The sequence below is a fragment of the Abramis brama genome, assembly GCF_963993115.1.
Source record: "Abramis brama genome assembly, chromosome: 8".
Taxonomy (NCBI): Eukaryota; Metazoa; Chordata; class Actinopteri; order Cypriniformes; family Leuciscidae; genus Abramis; species Abramis brama.
Genome location: NC_139970.1, coordinates 42,629,912 through 42,654,796, shown reverse-complemented (window position 1 = coordinate 42,654,796; position 24,885 = coordinate 42,629,912). Strand labels below are relative to the sequence as shown.

The 24,885-nt window shown below is 38.3% G+C and overlaps 1 protein-coding gene across 3 annotated transcripts in view; it reads right to left on the bottom strand.

Moving 5' to 3' along the window:
• Positions 1-7,340: 7,340 nt before the first annotated feature.
• The window catches only part of rab3gap1 (RAB3 GTPase activating protein subunit 1), a 51,230-nt gene continuing 33,685 nt past the window's right edge, over positions 7,341-24,885 (bottom strand). Inside the window, exons 19-26 of one of the 3 annotated variants that reach the window (XM_084122413.1) lie at positions 20,284-20,511; positions 18,033-18,129; positions 17,850-17,953; positions 16,166-16,281; positions 14,447-14,549; positions 11,210-11,230; positions 10,666-10,686; positions 7,341-8,252 (exon numbers count right to left, since the gene is read on the bottom strand). In XM_084122413.1, the coding sequence (XP_083978539.1) occupies positions 8,022-8,252; positions 10,666-10,686; positions 11,210-11,230; positions 14,447-14,549; positions 16,166-16,281; positions 17,850-17,953; positions 18,033-18,129; positions 20,284-20,511 (921 nt within the window). In that variant the 3' untranslated portion in view covers positions 7,341-8,021. The remainder of the gene's footprint in view (positions 8,253-10,665; positions 10,687-11,209; positions 11,231-14,446; positions 14,550-16,165; positions 16,282-17,849; positions 17,954-18,032; positions 18,130-20,283; positions 20,512-24,885) is intronic. The other 2 variants (XM_084122414.1, XM_084122415.1) reach the window with 2 other exon arrangements.

Below are 24,885 nucleotides of genomic sequence, written 5' to 3'. Positions count from 1 at the left end.
ATGACATGTTTTAAAAGAAAGAATATGAAAAAAATGTGCACGTGCTATTTATTTAGTTGTATTTGTAAGCTGGCTGTTATATTTAATCAATTGGTTAAATGGTGTCTTCATTGCAGTGCATGATAAAAAAAAAAAACTTACAATAACATATAAATAATAATAATAAATAACATAAATAATATATACCATATATAACAAAATTATATTTACCACTGCTCTGCCAACAGCAGTTTAAAAGAGCAAACATATTATATTATATATTAAACAGAGCAAACATTGCATATGTAGGCTATTCATATACAATTCTGTATACCTTACCTACATGAAAAAATAATGGATTGGTGTCATGGTGACATTAGAGTTACATTCATGTGACCCATAATGATCCTTTTGCACTTTAACAAAATATTGACCTTTCCTTTAGAAACACTCTTATGCCTAATAATGTCAACTTGCTTTTCACCCTGTGTGGCACTGTTACACAACCTGTTGGTTTAGGGTTAATCCTCTGTCCAACACAACACTTTGCTAACATTGGCATAATTCTATACAAGTTGCAACATATACCCCGGGTTTCACAGGCAAGGTTTAAGCCTGTAGTCCCAGACTAAAATGCACGTTTGAGCTGTTTTACCTGAAAGCAACTTGCACTGACAAATCTTAAAATATGTCAGTGCCATTGTTTTGTCTCAAGATGCACACCAGTAATGTTTCTTTTTTCTTTTTTCTAAGGCACATTTTTAAAAGCTAATTAAATGCACTAAGGCCTAATCCTGGCTTAATCTAAACTCTGTGAAACCGGGTCTGGGTTAGAAATTAAGGGTTAAGGTTAACCATAACTCTAACCCTAACCCTTGTCTACAGACTTTTATTTAACAGCATGGATAGACTCCAAGGTGTTGACTGCAGTGGTTAGGCCTTTAGCGTTGATACAGGATGAATAACTTCTCACTGTGACAGTCTGTAATGTATTTTAGCAAAGAGTGTTTGTATGGATTGTCCCTAATTAAGCTAGAGCTATTGGTGCATTCAAGTCATGTCATAAAGATCGTATTTACAAGTTGAACGCCAACACAATGATGAGAATATGAGTAGGAAGCTCAGGATTTTCTTTAACCCCGATCTTGAAGAGTTAGGGGCGTGTCAGTGGGAAACATTGTGGGATACCACTATACTTAGGTATTCAGCAGTGACAATGAAATAAGCTAATGCCTGCACAAAATATGATAGCATTAATATATAACAGTATAATATGTGATGATAAAGTTTACAGTGGCTTCATTAATTTAAAACGTTAAAAAAATTGTAAAACCTCATGAATACAAACTTCCCAGGAGGACTTAAACGCACCATATGTTCCATCGTGAACCCTGTTGGCCTGCTGTCAGACCAGCAAGCTCAATTTAACAATAATTGTGTAGTTTGATTGCTAAATGTTACATTTAAAATGTTCTAGTTTTGTTAACATGTCACATTACAAGAACGTTTTTTTAAAAACACTCATCATCTCAGGTCTCAGTGATATCCTCAAAACATTTTACGAACATTGTTTTGATAATGTTCCTCCTGTTATTATGGAACATTGTGCCAATGTTTTACTGAGAACATTATATAATCTGTTATCTCAACAACATCCTCAAAACATCCTCAAAATGTTGCAAGTAAAATGTTCTAATTGTGTTAACACATAACATTACAAGAACGTTTTATAAAGAACATTCAACATCTCATCTCTCAATGATATCCTCAAAACATTTTCCTAATGTGACAGAGAGAATGTTCTTCTTTTGTTTCAATGAAACATTGGGACAATGTTATATTGAGATCATTGTACAACTTTAACTTTAGCAACATTCCCAAAATATGCTCAAAATGTTGCAAGTAGAATGTTCTTCTTTTGTTTTCACGAAACATTGGGACAATGTTATATTGAGATCATTGTACAAACTTTAACTTTAGCAACATTCCCAAAATATGCTCAAAATGTTGCAAGTAGAATGTTCTTCTTTTGTTTTTACGAAACATTGGGACAATGTTATATTGAGATCATTGTACAAACTTTAACTTTAGCAACATTCCCAAAATATGCTCAAAATGTTGCAATAAGAATGTTCTTCTTTTGTTATCATGAAACATTGGGACAATGTTATATTGAGATCATTGTACAAACTTTAACTTTAGCAACATTCCCAAAATATGCTCAAAATGTTGCAAGTAGAATGTTCTTCTTTTGTTTTCACGAAACATTGGGACAATGTTATTTTGAGATCATTGTACAAACTTTAACTTTAGCAACATTCCCAAAATATGCTCAAAATGTTGCAAGAAGAATGTTCTTCTTTTGTTTTTATGAAACATTGGGACAATGTTATATTGAGATCATTGTACAAACTTTAACTTTAGCAACATTCCCAAAATATGCTCAAAATGTTGCAAGAAGAATGTTCTTCTTTTGTTATCATGAAACATTGGGACAATGTTATATTGAGATCATTGTACAAACTTTAACTTTAGCAACATTCCCAAAATATGCTCAAAATGTTGCAAGTAGAATGTTCTTCTTTTGTTTTCACGAAACATTGGGACAATGTTATTTTGAGATCATTGTACAAACTTTAACTTTAGCAACATTCCCAAAATATGCTCAAAATGTTGCAAGAAGAATGTTCTTCTTTTGTTTTTATGAAACATTGGGACAATGTTATTTTGAGATCATTGTACAAACTTTAACTTTAGCAACATTCCCAAAATATGCTCAAAATGTTGCAAGTAGAATGTTCTTCTTTTGTTTTTATGAAACATTGGGACAATGTTATTTTGAGATCATTGTACAAACTCTAACTTTAGCAACATTCCCAAAATATGCTCAAAATGTTGCAAGTATATGTTCTTCTTTTGTTTTCACGAAACATTGGGACAATGTTATTTTGAGATCATTGTACAAACTTTAACTTTAGCAACATTCCCAAAATATGCTCAAAATGTTGCAAGTAGAATGTTCTTCTTTTGTTTTCACGAAACATTGGGACAATGTTATATTGAGATCATTGTACAAACTTTAACTTTAGCAACATTCCCAAAATATGCTCAAAATGTTGCAAGTAGAATGTTCTTCTTTTGTTTTCACGAAACATTGGGACAATGTTATTTTGAGATCATTGTACAAACTTTAACTTTAGCAACATTCCCAAAATATGCTCAAAATGTTGCAAGAAGAATGTTCTTCTTTTGTTTTTATGAAACATTGGGACAATGTTATTTTGAGATCATTGTACAAACTTTAACTTTAGCAACATTCCCAAAATATGCTCAAAATGTTGCAAGAAGAATGTTCTTCTTTTGTTATCATGAGACATTGGGACAATGTTATATTGAGATCATTGTACAAACTTTAACTTTAGCAACATTCCCAAAATATGCTCAAAATGTTGCAAGTAGAATGTTCTTCTTTTGTTATCATGAAACATTGGGACAATGTTATATTGAGATCATTGTACAAACTTTAACTTTAGCAACATTCCCAAAATATGCTCAAAATGTTGCAAGTAGAATGTTCTTCTTTTGTTATCATGAAACATTGGGACAATGTTATATTGAGATCATTGTACAAACTTTAACTTTAACAACATTCCCAAAATATGCTCAAAATGTTGCAAGTAGAATGTTCTTCTTTTGTTATCATGAAACATTGGGACAATGTTATTTTGAGATCATTGTACAAACATTAACTTTAACAACATTCCCAAAATATTCTCAAAATGTTGCAAATAAAAAGTTATAATTTTGTTAACTCGTCACATTAAAAGAACGTTTTATAAAGAACAATAAACATCTCATCTCTCAATGATATCCTCAAAACATTTTCCTAATGTGACAGAGAGAACATTCTTCATTTGTTATAATGAAACATTGGGACAATGTTATTTTTAGATCATTGTATAAACTTTAACTTTAACAACATTCCCAAAATATGCTCAAAATGTTGCAAGTAAAATGTTTTAATTTAGTTAACTTGTCACATTAAAAGAACGTTTTATAAAGAACAATAAACATCTCATTTCTCAATGATATCCTCAAAACATTTTCCTAATGTGACAGAAAGAACGTTCTTCTTTTGTTATGATGAAACATTAAGACAACGTTATTTTGAGATCATTGTACAAACTTTAACTTTAACAACATTCCCAAAATATTCTCAAAATGTTGCAAATAAAATGTTATAATTTTGTTAACTCGTAACATTAGAAGAACGTTTTATAAAGAACATTAAACATCTCATCTCTCAATGATATCCTCAAAACATTTTCCTAACGTGACAGAGAGAACGTTTTTCTTTTGTTATAATGAAACATAGGGACAATGATATTTTGAGATCATAGTACAACTTGTTACTTCAGAAACATTCCCAAAACATCTTTTGAATGTTGCAGTTAAAATGTTATATCTTAGTTTTCATATAACGTTATAGGAACATTTTTTAAAATGAGAAAACATCCTTAAAATGTTCGGTAAACATTACATTCAAATGTTTTCTTTAGAACATTAACCAAACTTGTAGGGAATGTTAGCAAAAGTTCTGAGAACGTTCCCTGCTAGCTGGGTTTTGTGTTTTTCGCGCGTTTGATTTTGGACAAGGTTTGGTTGGCCCTCGAAAAGGGAATTCAAAATAACAAGGCCTCCATCCTCCACACACAGACATGTGTGTGAAAATCTGCCCGTCGTCCCGAAGAGACCGGCGGGGGTGTGCGTGCGCTCCGACGCCCACACGCTCCTCCTCGACGCGTGTGCGTTGCCAAACACCAAACGGGAAAAAAAGAGGGGAGCTGGTTGGAAACGGGGGAAGTGCTGAACGTCGCCATGGCAACAAGAACCGTGATAAGCGGAGCTCCGGGTGTTAAAGCGTTTCACAGCCATATCTCTGTTTATGGAAACGCTACGGGACCAGCCAGCAGACACCGATCATCAAGCTGTGAAGCGCTTCTCCCACGGCACCGATCGCACGGTGCCAAAGCCAGCGAGATCTCAAGCTGTCTCCCGCTCGCAACCGCAGAGTAGCCTAAAACTGAGCGCAATCGGCGCAAGATAAAGTGCTGAAAATAAAGTTTTCCTGCTGATCACAACAGAAGGGCGTGAGATCAACAACACCGTGCGTTATTGTGACAAATAAATGACAGCTTTAATGCAGAGTCGCATTGGATAAATGCATAAAGGCCCGTGCGCAACAAGGATGATAACTATAAGGGCCCCTTCATAGTAGCCCATCTGTGTTCGACCGCAGGAGTATAATATATAAAACATACTCACCCTCAAGCCATCGTGTGTATATGACTTTCTTCTTTCAGCCAAACACAATCAGAGTTATATTAAAGTCCATCTGTGGTCAATAATTTTTATCCCTTAAAACTAATCTTTGATCTGCAAAATTACATTTGTAAAAAAATGTTCCTTGCATTTTTTTTCTTTATGCCTTAAAATAGCTTGAATGTAACTTGACAACCTTGCCTTATTTATGAATATGCAAATGAGAGCTCAGAGATCCACTGGTTGACGATCACACGTTGATCTGATTGGCTACAAGGTAGTTTGTGACGTCAGAAACACCAGCGATTTCAAAGCGTGTTTTTGAGACTGTCTTTGGTTCACTGCAGTTTTAAGGAGAAAATACTCAGCAATGCTGTCGACTTATGAACTTACACATGGTTTGTCTTTAAGGATATTAAAAACACCACATGGACACAAACAACATTAAAAGCTGGATTTTCAACACAGGGGAACTTTAAATCATATCCTAATATATTAAATCCTCCCCAAGAAAATGTGGATTTCTCTGATCTACATATGTGCATTTCAAGACATTTGAAGCCCAACATTTTTTAATAACAGTAGCTTTAAAACCATGTCAGTGGGCGGTAGATTATTTTTAAATACCTGCTCTCTCCTGTCTTCGTCTGTCAGTGTAGAAAGCAAACACAGGGTCAGCTGATATTTATGTTTTATAAATAATTTTCTTAGACAAGTTAATTTACTGAAGGCTACTAGAAAAGCTAGGTAACAAAGTTTATAAAATTCAGTTTAGCCATTTCCACAAAGGTGTTGCTCAAAGGATTTGACGCGTGAATCCATAACCTGTCTTGTAAAGCTTTTCTTTTTCTTTGTGAAGTTACATTTTAAGAGAAATCAAACTCAAAAACTATTATACACTTATTCCCGGTCCAGAAACATAAATTCTAGCCTTTTCCACGGTCAAAAGTCTGTCTAGCACCAACCCTTCCTTCTTCCCAACTGTTCTTCAAAATTATTACGCATACGTAACACATATAAAAGTAGTAAAAATCACGTGATACAATACAGATAACACAAAATATAAATTTATTAAAAACACTCTTAATCGAAGGAACATATTTCAAAATTATTAATGTATTTATGGCACTGTCAAAACTTTCACACGAATTCGTGAAAATTATTAAAAATGGCGTATTCTGCTGCCAGGCCAGTAGAGGGCGATGTCACTTTGACTGAACACGCATGCGCATAATATCGCCGTTTTCACAAATTCAAGTTTTTGTAGTTAACATGGAGACGATAACTGTATCGTTTTCAAAAACTTGCTCTTTTGAAACCCGTTTTTTCCAAAGTTTGTGTTTTCAGGCCCTTAAACGCTGTTGTCGAGTAAATGAACAGTCAAAACACATAAAAAGTTTTCAGTTGAAAACGGTGTCGTGTAAACGCCCCCTCTGAGCGACCCCCCCCCCCAGCTGATGAACGAGAGCCAATCAGAATCCATCCTGTTTTAAAGAGCTCAAGCATTTAAAGCGACAGACGACAAAACAGCAGCGTGCGTATAATAAACCTAACGACATAATCCAGCAAACGCTGATATAGTTATTGTTCCCTTTCTTGCTATGAATTAAAAATCAGTTTTTTTTCGCACAGAAGAACGATATCGTTGGAATCACTTTCAGAACGTTTTTTTTTTTTCCCCAGATGATGAATGATCAAAACATTGACAGCCAATCAGAATCCATACTTAATAATCAAAGTTGGTGTGGACGCTGATATAGTTGTCATTATATTGTTATCGTTATCAATCTCTGTGTGAAAGTTTCTGGGGTCGTAAGACGTCATAGAGAGTTATTTATCAGCTGAAACAGAATCGCGACGCACTCGTCTGATCCGGAGCAGAAGTTCCTCAAACTAACGTCCCGTATTAACGATCTAACGTCAGCGTTCATTTAAAGCCCTTAATGCAATTAAAGCACCGCGAGCGGCACAAAGCGCTAATGAGGCAATGATCATGAAACGAGAACAACGACAATAACAAGTTTGGCTGGAAAGCCTAATTATGTTCAGACATTTTATTATTTTCATCAAGTCAAATCTGCGACTGAATTAGGACAGTCTTACAATGCAGATGATCATATTGGTTTGACATTTAGATCTGGTCAAATGCATGAGATAGATAATATCACAGACTGACAATACATCATCAGACAGACTTCTACATTAATGTCATTAGCAGAAAGCGACTGACGTTCTGACGAAGGAAAAAGCAGAAGCACAAGAGCGAATCAATACATAAACGTCTGAACGCACTCGACGTGATCCGAGACAAACCGATACAATGATGCTAAATGCTACATGATCTCAGCTTTTTTTTATTTACTACTACTAGTCAGTGAGTAACGTGTGTGTGTGTGTGTGTGTTCTGATGATGTTTCCTAAGGCGAAGCATTGAGTAGTCAATCTAAAGCTTTTCTCATCAAACACACAGTAGGGGAACTGATATTATTAGCATGTGTGAAAACCCACCAGATATAAAACCATTTTAACATCCAAGCGAAGGTGATGAGACCCTCAGAAGAGCAGTTGCCTTGAGGGCCGATCCAGAAACAGCTGTTTCCCGTGATTACATGTGCAAAGTTTCAACTCTGTAAGAACAGCAGGAGACACCATTACCATTCGCTGATATCACTAAAGCTGCGTCCCATTTAACCAGCCCGTCCCGCACACGACGGATGCGCTCAGAAGAACGAGGTGTCGGATGAAAAGGCCCCGGCGAGCCTGAACTCGTCCCGCATGAGCACGCAGAAGAGGCGCTGGGGCAGGGCTTTGGAGAACGGCGCGGGCCGAGGGACGCAGGTCCGAAGGAGGATCTCCCGTCCAGCGGGGGGCGGAAAATCCGGAACCGCTTTCCTGTCATCCGTTCCTCCCAAACGCCCCGTTTCTTCCTCCATCGGAGCCAACAGGGCAGCCTGAACACATCAGCGCACAAAACACATCAGGCTTTTTCATAAAGGTTCTTTTTCTGAAAACAGATCTGCTTTATACCTGAATCGAATTTGTTTTATAATTGTAAGAAAAAACATATTTTCTTGAACTTTGTCTCTTCTGTTTGTCCTGTGCCACATGACCAGGTGATCGTTGTTGTGACTAATTGATTGTCACCTGTTTTTAAAGTCTAAGCCATGAAAAATAAAGGCTTTTTATGAATGAATGAGGCATTTACAACTTTATATTTTTCTAAAACTAATTATTCAAGTGCCTTGGATTGTTTTTTCTTGTGAGTGGAATCATCCCTACACCCAGAGAGCACCGAGATACTGAAGTTACACCCCGTGCAGCACTTTTTGCATTCTTTGTTTTTATTGTTTTATAATTGATTTGATTGTGCAAGATCGACACTGTTATTCAACTGAACTGAATCAACATTGAGGGCCCTATTTTAACGATCTAAACGCATGGTGCACTTAGGGAGTGTCCGGGAGTGCACTAAAGTGCACTTAGGGAGTGTCCGAATCAACTTTTGCTAGTTTAATGATGGGAAAAATGGTCGGTGCTCCCGGTGCATGGTCTAAAAGGGTCGTCTCTATTCTCTTAATGAGTAATGGGTGTGTTTTGTCCATATTCTCTTGATGAGTAATGGGTGTGTTTCGGGCATAACGTGCAATAAACCAATCAGAGTCTCCCTCCCATTCCCTTTAAAAGCCAGTTGCGCTCGCGTCATGGCGGATTCGCTATTTACATGACGGAATTTGCAAACGGAAAAACTTAACGCTTCTCTAGCGAGCAAACGGATCTGCTCGTGCGCTTGGTTAAAGCGAGACCATCTACAGGACAAAGTGTTGTGGACCCGCCTATAGGTGCACATTACTAACACGCTAAATATTTTCAAAAAATGTTGAATAAAATATATATTTTATAATATTCTAAAACTGACTTTAGACCAGGTTTTTGTTGGTCAATAGTGCAGTCTATTTCAGTTGCCTCAAAATAGCAATGCTCCAACAATGCGCCAGAACACACTCCTCGTTTTCAGACCAGCAGCCCACGGGCGCACAAATGCATTTGCTATTTAAACAACGTGGCGCAGGACGTGAAAATGAAAACTGCGTCGGGCTGAAACTAGCAAAAAACACTTGCGTCGCGTCTGGTACTGCACTGCACTGTATGATAGGACCCTAAATCTTCTGTGTGAACGAAACCGAACTAGTAGTTAATTACGTAATTAAATGCGTGTGCAGTGCAAGAAAGTCACAGGGAAAGAGTCTTGACTCATTCGTGTTGCAAGATCTTGCTAGAAAAAACAAGAACGACCTCACAATAAACTAAGATAAATCCAAAAGCTTTATATTTAAAACAAGTCCAAAATATCGCACGTTCCTATTTTACTTGCTCCATAAACTGGATCGCTTTACGAGCCAAGATCACGCAACAAGCTCAAAAACGCTTATAAGAAGTGGACATGCACTTCCTCTGAGAAGCAGAAACAAAACACGACTTAAAGTTAAAATTGCAGAACATGACTAGCCGGTTTCAGACGAGGTTTACGCTAGCCCCAGACTAAACTTTTTTTTTTTAAACTGAAAGCAACTTGCACTGACAGATCTTAAAATACATCAGTGCCATTGTTTTGTCTCAAGATGCACACCAGTAATGTTTACATGAATGCCCTAATTAAACGAAGGCCTAATCCTGGTTTAATCAAAGCCTTGTCTGGGAAACCAGGCCAACGAGTCTTTGGTCACTGTATTATTAACCAATATTACCAAACAAACAAGATGCCAGAAGGTTGATGTGGTTCCCACTCTGTCAATCAACAAGGGGATTCACTCTCAAATTTTAATTCGGTGTCACTCCTAAATCTTTAGTGTGGACGTGGCTAAATCTGAACTGCATAAAGTGCTAATGCCATATGCATAAAGGTAACGTTTTTATAATAAGCTAAGCTGACAACATTACATAAACCTATTTGAGTGTCAAAGAGCAACAAAGCAAAGACGCTTCTCAACAAATGCTCTCAGTGAGACTTAAATGAGCGTTTTGAGACTGCAGGAGTGAAGCAAATTGACACAATCTATTTTTTTTCCCCCGTACAGGAACACATTTCACTAATTGCAAAGCTGATTGCAAATTAGCAAATGTCTGTTCACATCTCAGGGACTGAACGCTGAGAAAATGCACATTCTGGATTCAGATCGACCTATGATGTGACGTCCATCTGCACAGAAAATCCCATGATGACAGTAACACAAATACTACAGGGATGTTTTTTGTTTAATCACACAACGAGGCATGAGCTAAAGCATGTGCACTAAAATGACTGCACTACACACGAAGAACATCACTAACTATCTCTATAGCACTGAGACGCGTCTATAAACAAACCTCCACGTCCATCAGGAAGCCCTGAATGCGCACAGAATGTGAACGAATCAAAGAGAGGATAAAAAAAATCAAAAAGCAGCGATTAGTGACAGACGTTCAGATTCTGCAGATTGTGTTCCTCACTGACATCAACATCTGTCTGAAACACTGCAATCAAATGTTTTTCTTGTTTAGTATTTCTGTCCTGTTTTCCAGTACAAATATCTAAACATTTACTTGCGAAGCAAAATGACTGAAGATATTAAGTTGATATCTGAAATCTGTCCAAATAAGGTGAGATTATGCTGAAAACAAGAATGCAAATGGGGTCAGAAAAATAATCTTGTTTTCCTTTTAAATTTAGATCATTTTTTAGACCCCAATGGCAGATGTTGTTTCTTGTTTTCATCAAAAACTCATTTCGCTTTTTCAGTAAATGTATCTTGATTTGAGAATGTTTGCCCTGGAAAACAAGACAAAAATACTGAGGAAGAACATTATTGTTTTTTTTGTTGTTGCAGTGAATGGTGGGGAATCGTATAGTGTCAGATGTTGCTGATTTTACCTCGTCACTGGAGTCGGCCAACTTGACAAGAGTGACAGACAAGCGGTGTTAGGAGAGAACAAACAAACAAACAAAAAAGATGAAGAAAAAGAACAACACAAAATACAAGGCCAAATAAGAGCACTTTTAAAAGTTCAGTCCATGCTGTAACGTGCAACGGTGAATCTCACCAAACCACTCAACACGTGCAGGTCGTATTTCAAGCAAAAAATCAAAAGGAGAAAATTGAATTTGCATCAATTTTTAAAACCATTACGATTATTGGTAGCAATATTTTAATGACAATTAAGCACAATTAAATGTCCAAATTATACATTATCACAGTGACTGCTGTTGTTCTGCCTTTAATTGACAAATGATTGTATTACAGTAATGAGAATCATCATTAAAAATAATGCGAGAGTGGGGGAATGTGGTTAGTTGTCATGACAATAAATGCTACAAAAAACGTAATGGTTCTATACGCTTGATTATCTTTAAGCGAAATACAATGTCTTTTCTTTTGATTTTGGGTTGAAATCCGACGACAAGATTCATCTCCGTACAAAATGGTCTAAACATGAGTATAAACATCAATATAACGTTCCTTCAGAATGTTATTCCTATAAAAAGAAATCAAATATTATTATAGAATCTGATTGGTCGTTGGTGCAGTAATGCTTTGGATGAGTCCGGGTCACGGCACCACATTCTCTGTTCATTGGTGACACACTGGAAACATCCAAAACATGATAAATCAGAGCAATCAGTGCATGCACATATCCATAAACACATGCAACAAAGTCTCTCCTCCTCTGTGAGGTCCGTCTCTCTCTCTCTCTCTCTCTCTCTCATTTCTCTTTCTTCCAGGAAATCTCACCTCATTTGAATCCCTGATTTCACATGATTTACATGGGGATGCTTGGGATAATTATTGCCTTTCTATTTGCAGCCTGGCAACACACAGGCTATAATTTAGTCCTCACACACACATACACACACACACACACAGACAGAGAAGAGGGGGGGCTAACTGAGCGAGAGTTTCAGGCAAACAAACTCAATTTCAAACATTTCTCACTTAAAAGAAAACTTGTGAGCACAGACGTCTGAAGCTCACCTCGAGAACCACACCGCTGACATTTCAACGCTCATATCGCATTTTCGGCCTGTTTAACTTTAAGTAGCTGAGAATTACAATTTACACTGGGACCATTAGGCACAACTGCATCCTGGGAATGACGATGACACAAATGGAAGTGACTAATATTAAGAACTAACGGGGGGAAATGAATGTCTCTCTCTGAGGCTTCAGGTGAATCTCATGGAAACGCCTCAAAATCGAAAGAAAAATGAACGCATTATATTTTGCATTAAAAAAAAATCTCAAAAAATGCCGCTTTAATTGATTTACAGGTCAGATTTTACAGTGAAATCGGTAACACTTCACAAAAAGGTTAACATTAGTAAATGTATTTACTAACATGAACTAACAATGAGCAATACATTTGTTACTTATTAGTCTTTATTAATGTTAGTTAATAAAAATACAGCTATTCATTGTTTGTTCATGTTAGTTCACAGCGCATTAACTAATGTTAACAAATACAACCGTATTAGTAAATGATGAAATTAATATTAACTAAGATTAATAAATCCTGTAGAAGTATTGTTCATTCTTAGTTCATGTTAACTAAGGTAGTTAACTAATGTTAACTAATGAACCTTATTGTAAAGTGTTACCATGAAATCAACTGAAATCAACCACTTTCACGGCATAAATCTCTTTGTGAGATTGACCAGCTAACAGTTAGCACACTGATGAGTGACCGGTACTAGTGGCACTAACTAAACCACTACTAACACAAACACAAGACTAATGCGAGGACAGACTTTAGAGCCGTTCATCAAACACGCTGTTTAACCGGCACTCTCTATAATAATCTTTTTTTAAACAAATCACTCGCCCGGCGTGTTTAATTACCTCTGTGTCACATTAAAGCTCTAAATGAAACTAAGACATCTGCTGCGTTTCATTAATTTAGCTAATTATGACAAACAGAAAAACAGATTTTTAAATGTATTTTTTAAACCCTTGGCTCTTCTTGCTGTTAAAGTCGCTTTGAGACCTTATGATGTGAACGAGTCCGGCTCCGTCTCACAGATATGAAGCGTTCGTACAATTATTAAAGGGACGGTTCAGAGTAATTTCAACCTAGGGTCCTTTGCACCATTGAGCCAAACACCCCCCAGAAGCCTTTTTTTAAATTACCGCACTAATAATGCCCAGAATGGTACCAAACTTCTACAGTCGTACAAATAGGTTCTGCACTCATAAAACGAGGCATTGGAAAGTTTGTAAGTACATCAGGAGTTTATTTAAATAACACTTGCCTGACGGCTAATGCTACCGCTAACCCGCACGTCGACGTCACTTCAGTGGTTTGGGAAAAGCACGTAAAAGTCCTGCAGAAAGCGATCATAAGGATGTAGTGTAACGATGCCCAGTTCCAGGAATGCACTAATATTTTGTTGGTAGCACCAGTTTATAACAATTATTAGTTAACACTAAGTTGTTAACACTTAAAAAAAAATCAATTTCTATGGAGTGTTAAATTCACTAGCTTTTCCTTTACACTTGTGAGTTTTGCAAAGGACTTTTAAGGGCTTTAAAAAAGCTTCTGGGGGGTGTTTGGCTCGAGGTCATGGTGCAAAGGACCCTAGGTTGAAATTACTCCGAACCGTCCCTTTAATTTTACTCCGACAGCCGACGTCTCGGTAACACTTTACTATAAGTTTACATTTGTTAACTACATTAATTAACATAAACTAATACCGGTAATGAAAAAAGCATTTATTAATCTTAATGTTAATTTCAACATTCAAGTTGTGTCTGTTTATTTTATTTAATGACCTAAGAGTTGTATTTTTATAAACTAACATTAAAAAACACTAACAAATTTATTGTTAATGTTAGTTAATGCATTAACTAATGGGACCTTATTGCAAAGTGTTACTAACATTAGTAACCTCAAGAACAGAATTATACATTCACATTTAAAGCATTTGGCAGATGCTTTTATCAAAAGCAAGCACAGATGCACATTGCACAATATTAGATTAGAGCTGATATCCAGTATTTTCTGACTCATTTCGTTCGATTTTGGCCCAATGTTTCTGAGAAGAGAGAATCCAGTCCATGATTATGATAAAACATAAAACCCTTGATCGGGCGTGTGTGTGTGTGTGTGTGTTTACCCGCTGAGAACTGACGAAGAGCTTATGTATGATGCTTCCAGCAGGACCTCGACCTGCACCGACCACACACACCTCAGGCTCCTCCAGCAAACAGCTCACAAACCTGAGAGACAGACAGGAATAATGGTATAATGTGAGACAGTGACTGTACAGTACAGGTAGAGGATGCCAGAGTGTTTAGATGAAGGAAGGAAGAGGAATATTTATCATGTTCATAGTCGCCTGAGAAATGATGCCATAATACAGAGAAGAACAACTACGCCTCTGTCTGTCTGTGTATATATATGTGTGTGTGTGTGTGTGAATTCAGCCTGTTCAACACAATCACACACACACACACACCTGCACTGAACTGTCTTTGTTCCTGCGGGCAGCTCCGGGTCTCATCTTAATGAGGCCGGTGTGTCTGTCTTGGACCGGCCTGCTGTGGCCCCGAGCGGCCCCTGGGAACTAACGAGTGCCAGGAGACTCAGCTGACATGCCCCTGTCAGACTGACAGCACAAGCTCCGCCCCTCCTGCGCAACACCACTCCGCCCCTATTGAATGATACGGCTCCGCCCGCTTCAGCATGACATTACTCTGCACCTTCTGCTCAACAAGACTCAACTCTAGTGCTCGATATAGCTCCGCCCACCTCAATATAGCTCCACCAATCTTGCTCAACAAGACTCCACCCTCCTGCTCGATATAGCTCTGCCCCCCCACTCAACAAGTCTCCACCCTCCTGCTCGATATAGCTCTGCCCCCCCACTCAACAAGACTCCAAACTCCTGCTTGATATAGCTCCACCCACCTCAATATAGCTTCACCAATCTTGCTCAACATGACTCCACCCTTCTACTTGATATCGCTCCGCCTCTCACATTTGACACGGCTCTGCCCCTCCGGCTCAACATGACTCCACCCTCCTGCTCTATATAGCTCCGCCCCCTCAATACAGCTCCACCCAACTTGCTCAACATAACTCCACCCTCCTGGCAGATATGGCTCCACCCCTCACACTCGATACAGTTCCACCCCTCTTACTTGACACGGCTTCGCCCCTCCTGCTCGATATACCGCCCCCCCCTCAATTTGGCTCCGCTCCTCTTGATCAGCGTGACTCCTCCCTCCTTCTTTATCTGGCTCCGCCCTCCTGCTCGACACTTCTCATTCACTGTTACAAACCTGTATGACTTACTTTCTATCGAACATGAAAGAAAGAACATTTCTCAAAATATCTTCTTATAGAAGATAGAAAGTCATACCGGTTTGGAGTAACACAAGTAAATGAGAGATTGCTATATCAACCAGGAGGGTGGAGTCATGTCGAGTAAGGGGGCGGGGCTATATCAACCAGGAGGGTGGAGTCATGTTGAGTAAAGGGGCGGAGCTATATCAACCAGGAGGGTGGAGTCATGTTGAATAAGGGGGCGGGCCTATATCAACCAGGAGGGTGGAGTCATGTTGAGTAAAGGGGCGGAGCTATATCAACCAGGAGGGTGGAGTCATAAACAGAGGCAGGTTTTCTGAACAAAAATTAGAAACTGCTTTTACACCATCAGTGTGTTTCCTTTTTTCACATCTGCAAGGCATATCGGCAGATATGGGGCTGATGCCGATAAATGATCTTTATGCCATTTTTAGCTGATTCCGATGACATGTTGATAATATTGTGCATCTGTACAAGTGATTTGCATTGTCTGAGCATCAGTATGGTGAAACTAAACAGACTTTACCTCTCCAGCTCGTCACCATCTTCCTCCCGCTCTCCTTTAGTGATGCCAAACTTGGCCTTGAGCGAGCGTGCGATTGCAACGACAGCCTCCACCGCGCTCATCTGATTAATAACCTCCTGACAACACAGAGCAGACACACGTTCACAATGCGAGTGTAGAAGCGGCCTGATAGGCAAGCCAAAGCAAGTTTATTTATATAGCACATTTCATACACTATGGTAATTCCAATATGGTAACAATATGGTAATCATACACATGTTGTTTTTATGTGATGTTTGTTTTTATGCTGCTGATTGTACAGCACTTTGGTCTGCAGGTGCGGTTGTAAAGTGCTTTATTAATAAAATAAAGTTAAAAGTAAAGTAATTCAAAGTGCTTTACATAGAAAGGAATTAATATAATCACAAAATAAAAGCAAGGAAAATTAAAACAGTTATAAAAGGAATTAAAAGAGTAAAAAGATGATACATGGGTAAACTTCTCGTCTGGCAAAACACTGGTGTATCATATTTTTCACAACTCCCAGTTTTACTCTGAGATTTTCACATGGTGATTACACTAGGTGCGTCCCAAATCGCGTACTTGTGCACTATTCTATGCCATTTTGTAGTATAAATAGTGCGAGTAGTGCGTTCTCAGTAAATTCTATAAAGAAAAAGTGCACTTTAAGTACCTGGATGATGCACTTATTTAACCGAAAAAACGGTTGCATAAGTGCATAGTGCATAAGTGCATAGTGTATAAGTGCATAGTATATTAGTGTTTTAGTGTATAAGTGTATAAGTGCATAAGTACATAGTGCATAAGTGCATAGTTAATAAGTACATATGCACTTATACACTATGTACTTATGCACTATGTACTTATGCACTATGCACTTATACACTATGCACTTATGCACTATGCACTTATGCACTATGCACTTATACACTAAGCACTTATGCACTATGCACTTATACACTATGTACTTACGCACTTATACACTATGTACTTATGCACTAAGTACATAGTGTATAAGTGCATAGTGTATAAGTGCATAGTGCATTAGTGCATAAGTGCATAAGAACATAGTGCATAAGAACATAGTGCATAAGTGCATAGTGTATAAGTGTATAAGTGCATAAGTACATAGTGCATAGTGTATAAGTGCGTAGTGCATAAGTGCATAGTGCATAAGTGCATAGTGCATAAGTACATAGTGCATAAGTACATAGTGTATAAGTGCATAGTGCATAAGTGTATAAGTGCATAGTGCATTAGTGCATAAGAACATAGTGCATAAGTACATAGTGCATAAGTGCATAGTGTATAAGTGCATAGTGCATTAGTGCATAAGAACATAGTGCATAAGTACATAGTGCATAAGTGCATAGTGTATAAGTGCATAGTGCATTAGTGCATAAGTACATAGTGCATAAGTACATAGTGTATAAGTGCATAAGTGCATTAGTGCATAAGAACATAGTGCGTAAGTACATAGTGCATAAGTGCATAGTGTATAAGTGCATAGTGCATTAGTGCATAAGTACATAGTGCATAAGTACATAATGCATAAGTGCATAGTGTATAAGTGCATAGTGCATAAGAACATAGTGCATAGTGTATAGTGTATAAGTGCAAAGTGTATTGTCATTTGTCATTTGGGACACAGCTACTGTGTCTGATAGCGTGGCGTGACCCTCACCTCCAGTTTTTTGAAGTCGGGACTTGGGTGACGCAGAAGTTTACTGGCGTGAGACGTGAGATGCTGGAGTGCCTTGCGCACGGACGGGATGTCTTCGGTCGACTCTGGAAGAACATTCACCTTATGTTTAGGGACATCAGAGACACTATAGAAATTGTGCAGCTGTAGTGGTTTCACACAAACCTTCCTCCTTGATTTTGAGAAGAGCAGCGTGTAGGACACAGGGCAGCAGATGCCTCGTCAGATCAGACGCTTTCTGCACCGAGAGGTAGTGCAGCACCTACACACACACACACACACACACACACGTTTACATAAGACAGTCTGTGTTTATGCAAATATTTTCTCATTCAGATAGCCAATTATAATGTCCAGTACCAATGATAACTAACACACCATAAACTGCTTGTAGAGTTAAGGTCCTTACACATTGAGTCCGAAATTTTCGCACGTTAAAAAATAAATACGACCTCACATTGTGTCAATCATGTTTACACACTGCCTCCGAAACTTTCCAGTCTCATTTTTTCTGTAGCCACTCCGAAGTCCGAAGTCTTTTGCATTTTACGACGGGTGATCGTCGTTTGAACCTTTCTGGATCCGCCATCAAATTGATAAGTTTAATTATATGAAGTTACGGCAAGCAGAGAGTGTTGAACACTGGCTGGTTATGTACTTGCTCAAACATTTATTTTGGATAATTTTTAACCCAAAAAAGTTACGGAATGCAGCTTTAAGCAATTAATTTGTTAAATTATTTGAATGTAATGTTTCTCATTTTAAATGTAATTTAAAGCAATTTAATCGTTAAATTGTTTTTAACGACGCTTCTGATTATACATTTAAATGTAAGCATTACTGATGCAATTGGGAAGGTTTAGCCTTTACAGCCTCAGTGTGTGTGTGTGTGTGTGTGTGTGTGTGTTTTAGCACTGCACCGCTGCCCTTGTGAGACGCTTGCCTTCAGGCCGTCCTACACACACCGCAGAAAACATGCACGACTGTCATTGGCCAGGACACATTACTGGAGCAAAACACAGTAGAGGAAATTAAATCAGCAAATGAATTCAGTGTAAATCCTGCAGCTTCCCCACAAGGGCTCGACAGACGGTTGAAGGACAGAAAGAGACGCGACCTTCACGGATGCCAGCGTTCTCCTGAACTCCCTTTCAACTTTCCAAGCAGAGTCCCGTGACAACACCTTGCATTTTAACCCACTTCCAGCACAACTGCCGTCTGATTGGCTGGTTTGAAGATTGCATGGGACACGCTGACGGGCGAGTGTGTTTTTATAGCTTTCAAGTCTTTTTTAAAAACCTGCCTGTTCTCTTTAGCATATTGATTCTTTTCTTCGGTTGTTTTTTCTTAATTTATATCTGAGTTCTGATTTCTGTTTTGGTTCTCCCGTTTTATGGTAACTCTTAGCTATGTTGCTCTTATTTTTTGTTTTATTTGTTGTTATGCATGTTATGTCTTCTTGAGGGTGAAAGAATGACAGAGAATGATTAGGTTTCTCGCAAAAAGCTTGAAACGAACGTGTCATATTAATCCAACACACACACACAACAAAAGCAGATCAAGCTCATAATGTTCCTGGACCGAGACCATGTGAACCTGGACTCAGACGCAGAAATGATAACATTTTTAAAACAAATTTAACACTTGCACCTTGGAATCTATTTCAAGGTTGGCGTCCTCGAGCCTCAGACACTGTTGTTGTGCGAATGAGCGGTCGGAGCGCATTAAGGGTTTTCTGTTAGAACGGTGTCGTGTTAGCGGCCCCTAAATTAATAACTAATCATCTTTGCAACGGAAGTGAATCAATCAAAACTACCTTTAGCTGGACAATAACTTTATTCTAGAGCTGATGTAAAGCCTAAACAATCTCTGCTACTTTAATTTCCTACTATCACTGTAAAGCTGCTTTGAAACAATCTATATTGTTAAAACAGGGTTCACACACCTCGGTTAACTTCAAATTCAAGGACCTTTCAAGGACTTTCCAGGTCCAATACCCTCAAATTCAAGGACTTAATGTGGGAACACATTTGTTGTGTCCAACAACAAACGTTGAGGTTCCATCATAGTAGTTTTGTGCGAGTGTGAACGTCATGGCAACGTACAACACAAAGTACCTCACGCGGGAAACATTTAACGTAACGCGTAAATAAACCTAACTAACGCAAATCAAGCAAGCTAGTGTGCATAGGCCACGAAGTGTTGGCGAAATAACACATTAGCGGACCGGAGGATATAATATGGAATTTTTTAATTTCATAAAATAAATTATATATATATATATGTGTATTTGCAAAAACTTTCCAGGCCTTGAATTGTTATTTTTTTCTTCACAACCTTTCAAGGATTTCAAGTGGGAACCCTGTTGAAAGCGCTATATAAATGAAGGTGACTTGACTTGACTCGAGGTTCTGACCTTCTCAGCCTCTTTGGTGTCATCAAACAGCCTCTTCTGTCGGCGTGCTGGAGTGGCTTTGGCCGTTTCCCAGGCCTCAACCCACATGTTGCCCGGGATCTTCATGCGGGCGCTTAGGTCGCCCCGAATGACCGTCTGGCCCGTCTCATCGCTCACCTCCTCCTCCACGTAATCTCTCGGGGAATACCAGCGCACAAAATCCTCCAGGGAACAGCCTGGATTTGCTGCCTGTGGACACACACACACACACACACACAGCTTGAGTTTAACGTCACACCTGAATTTAAGACATGTTTGGGTCACATTTAGGACTGTCTAGGCAATTGCTGAGGTGTTTTGTGTGGTTTAAACATATAGTCAAACCAAAATGTATTCAGACACCTTCAACATTTCTCACATTATCTCAGTTTATTCACTATAGTTTAGAAAATGGTGATAAAATATGAGCAGAACTCAGTTGATATTTGACTGATTTTGTCTGTCCTTCTGTTAGACTCTCACACATGAATTATGTTGAATATCTGTCAGCTGTTAAATTTAACTACACAATTAGATAATACCAGTTTAGCTCAACCAATCACCAAGCAATGCTTCATTTTGTTCAGTCTGTGTGTAAAAAGAGCATTAGCAATTAAAGAAAACACACTTCAGCAAAACATGATCAGGTCAAAGTGTCTGAATAATATTTGGTAACAAATTTGTATACATTAGTCCACTGTATGAAGAATTTTTGGGTATAATATGTCATAGTTTACTTTATTTAGTTATCCTCACTAGCATAAATGAACTATAGTGTCCTGCACACACTAGTAATTATATCTGGTGTCTGAATAATGTTTAGTATGACTGTATTTTTTCCTAAAAAAAAAGTTACAAAATTGTTTGTATCGTCTGGCAATAATGATACATACACATTCAAATACATACATGTACAGACAAAGAATAGGCAGAAAGCCTCTGAATAAAGCATGTAATTGACTGTGTTTTTATTAGTGCAGTCCTTCAGCACTGAGCTGCGACTACAGCGATTCATCACACGTTTCTATTGTAAATGAGCTGGAGACAAATTCCAGCCGCAAACTTTCTCAGGATGACCTTTCTGTCACTCGCTGCATGCTTTCATACTCGATAATTACTGAGACAGACGAACAAGACATAATGATGCAGCAAGTTTCAGCGAGGCTTTGAGACTTGCAGACAGATACACGTTTAATCCCAAATGCATTTCATGTCAGACCTCGAACTGTGGAAGAAAACGACAGGAGTTTTAACTAAAGCTCAGTCGATGGAGGCGTCGTGTTTTGCTTATGTTTGGACAGGCTGTGTCACAGAGCAGCTCTTGCAGTGTTGACATGTCCACTTGTTATAAGCGTTTTTGGGCTTGTTGTTTAAAGGCCCATTGAAGTGCTTTGAAACACACAGCATTATTCAATTTGTTGATGTAATTTCCACTGAAACAGGAAGACAGAGCGGAACATATGTGACCTTGGACCACAAAACCAGTCACATGGGTCAATTTTTTTTAAATTGAGATTTATACATCATCTGAAAGCTGAATAAATAAGCTTTCCATTGATGTATGGTTTGTTAGGATAGGACAATATTTGGTCGAGATACAACTATTGAAAATCTGGAATCTGAGGGTGCAAAAAAATCGAAACATTGAGAAAATCTCCTTTAAAGTTGTTCATTTATGTTCACGATTGTGCTGCATTCACTCACAAAAATACATGTTTTATATATTTACGGTAGGAAATTTACTAAATTTCTTCATGGAACATGATCTTTACTTAATATCCTAATGATTTTTGGCATAAAAGAAAAATTGATAATTTTGACCCATACAGTGTATTGTTGGCTATTGCCACAGATAAACCCGTGCGACTCGAGACTGGTGACGTGATCCAGGGTCACATATATCGGCCAGAGCTGTTGAGCTCGATAAAGCCACAGTTTCCTCCTAATCTCTAACCGTTTCTCCTCCTAATCTCCTCCATATCGCTTTAAAATACAGCATTCTGTGCAGAACTGAATAGATCTGATACGTTTTCTGGTATTCGCGACTTGATCACATGATCCACTCTGTGTCCTGTCTCTGGATCTGCGGCGGTTTGCGTGACACTAACGTGAAACCAGACTTTATTCGCCCCAATGGAAAGCATATTTACACTGTCTGAATCGTTCCCTATACCCTATATAGTGCCATTTAGAAAATGTGCCATGTATAAAACAGTAAATGTGTGAACAAGTGACCAATTTCAGCGTCTCTTTACATTGTAGGGGGCGGAGCTTCAGATTCTAGAGAGCATTTGATTGGATAGAAAATACGATGAGAAGCTAAAGTGTAGAGTGATGTCATCAAAATCATTGATTCATATTGGCGGAAGTGAGAGTCTGTACGTTTTATAATAATTAAAAAAAGACATAATGCTTATATCTTCTAAAATGCGAATTTTGTCATTGTTTTGGAGCACAACAGCTTATAGATAACAGTAAGGCTAACATATACATACTAAAAGCCAAAAAACTTCAAGCTTGGCTCATAAAGCGATCGAGTTTACAGAGTTATTAGAAGTGAGCAGATGCGGGTTGTGATATTTTGGTCTTATTTTCAGCATATGACTTGTTTTTTTCGTAATGTTTCTCATATCTCTCGTCGTACGTCATTAAAGGTATAATTCACCCAGAAATGAAAATTCTGTCATCATTTACTCACCCTCAATTTGTTCCAAACCTGTATGAATTTCTTTCTTCTTCTGAACACAAAAGAAGATATTTAGAAAAATGTCCGAAACCAAACAGTTGATGGACCCCATTGACTTCCAGTACTTTTTTACAAACCATTAAAGTCAATGGGGTCCAAAAACGGTTAGCTTAACCATTTTATCTTCCAAAATATCTTCTTTTGTGTTCAGCAGAAGAAAGAAGCTCATACAGAACAGGATTAAGCACTAAAAGGTGAGCCAACAACCGACTTTAGCAACGGCTTAACAAACACAAACTCGAATCTGGCATTGTGCTAGAGAGTTCTTCCACCGGCACGACTCACATTTGATAAAAAAAAAAAAATGAAAAAGGTGTAGATCTAGTTTGTGATGAGTTACTGACATTCATCCTCACAGTCACTCGTTACTAGTTCAGCGCTTACAGTGGATACAGCATCTGACGTCTGAATGTGGAGCTGGATGATGGTGTGTGAGCGCGCCGTCACAGTATTAAGACGCCCCATTCATCATATTCGGGTCTCTCTGCTCTCCACCCGGAGGGAGATGGTAATTAAAGCCAAAATGCCAAATTATGCTTGGCTAAGCACAATTACAGACAGCACTGCTGCTAAATTTAGAGGCCATCTTCAGCTAAAGGGGCCATTTACTGCGATCGCTGCGCTCACAGCAGTTCACCGCTGCAATAAGACGAGCTGGTGTGTCTGCTCAGGAAATTAGAGCATTTTGTAGGGCAGTTGAACAGGCTATAGCGAGGCAAAATAGACACATAATGTCACCTTTCCACATTGGTCTCGCCCCCCGGTGATCAAAAACGAGCATTTTTGCTTTATAGCGCGCTAGCAGAAGTTGGAAATGAGGCTACACTCGCTGTGCTTACAGAACGCTTCATTCCCACACAATTCCCTTGTTCCTTAATCTCTCGGGTTTGTCCACGGCATAACGCCGCGGGATAATTTGCCGTTATCCGACAGAGAGGGATGGAAGGGTGGCGCTTATGAAAATGAATGATGCTTCTCCCTTTGGCTTCTGCCAAGAAGCGTTTTTAAAAGGTGAAACCTATAAAAGATTCAGTGAATTGTGCACAGATGAAGACGGGAGCCATTGTCTGGGGCTGAGAAAGATGTGAGCGGCTATAAAATCTGGTTGTTGACTCATTCTGCATTGCCGTGTGATATCCGTCATTCGGCCCAAACGAGCCGCTCACACTGCAAACAATGATGCTCTTCCTTGGTATTTTTGTCTTGTTTTCCAGCACAAATATCTTCACATTCTTAAATCAACATATATTTACTTGAATGACAAAATGACGTGAGATATTAAGTCTTGTTTTTTGAAATAATTTATTGGTTAAAACAAGAAAAAATATAAACATGAACGTTTTCCCTTTGAATTATGATTGTTTTTTGGACCCCACAGACAAATATTTTTTCTTGCTTTAACATACATTTAAAAATACTATCATGATTTTTGATCAAAATTATCAAATGATCAAATTTTCTTGCATACACACACACACACACTTGTCCGTATCTTTGCATAAATGATGCGTCTTTATGCATTTCTGAACTCTTTTCAAAATGGTACGCGGTTCGCAAATGCCTGTATTACCATAAATGCCTATATTTTTGTTTCTCCAGGTTCGAAATGTGCCATTGTTTTCCTATGTAAATGCGCTAGACGGACATGTTTGACCACGGATGACACGCTCAAGATAAATAAAGTTCACCTTAAAAAAAACACGTCTCTTGACCTGGTCTTACATTTTTTTGCAAAAAAAAGAAAGAAAAAAGCTCTATGAATGGCCCGTATCTGTTTTCATCGCAACGATAGTTTGACAGGTCTTTCAAATTACCTGGCTCTGTGAATAGTGTGGTTT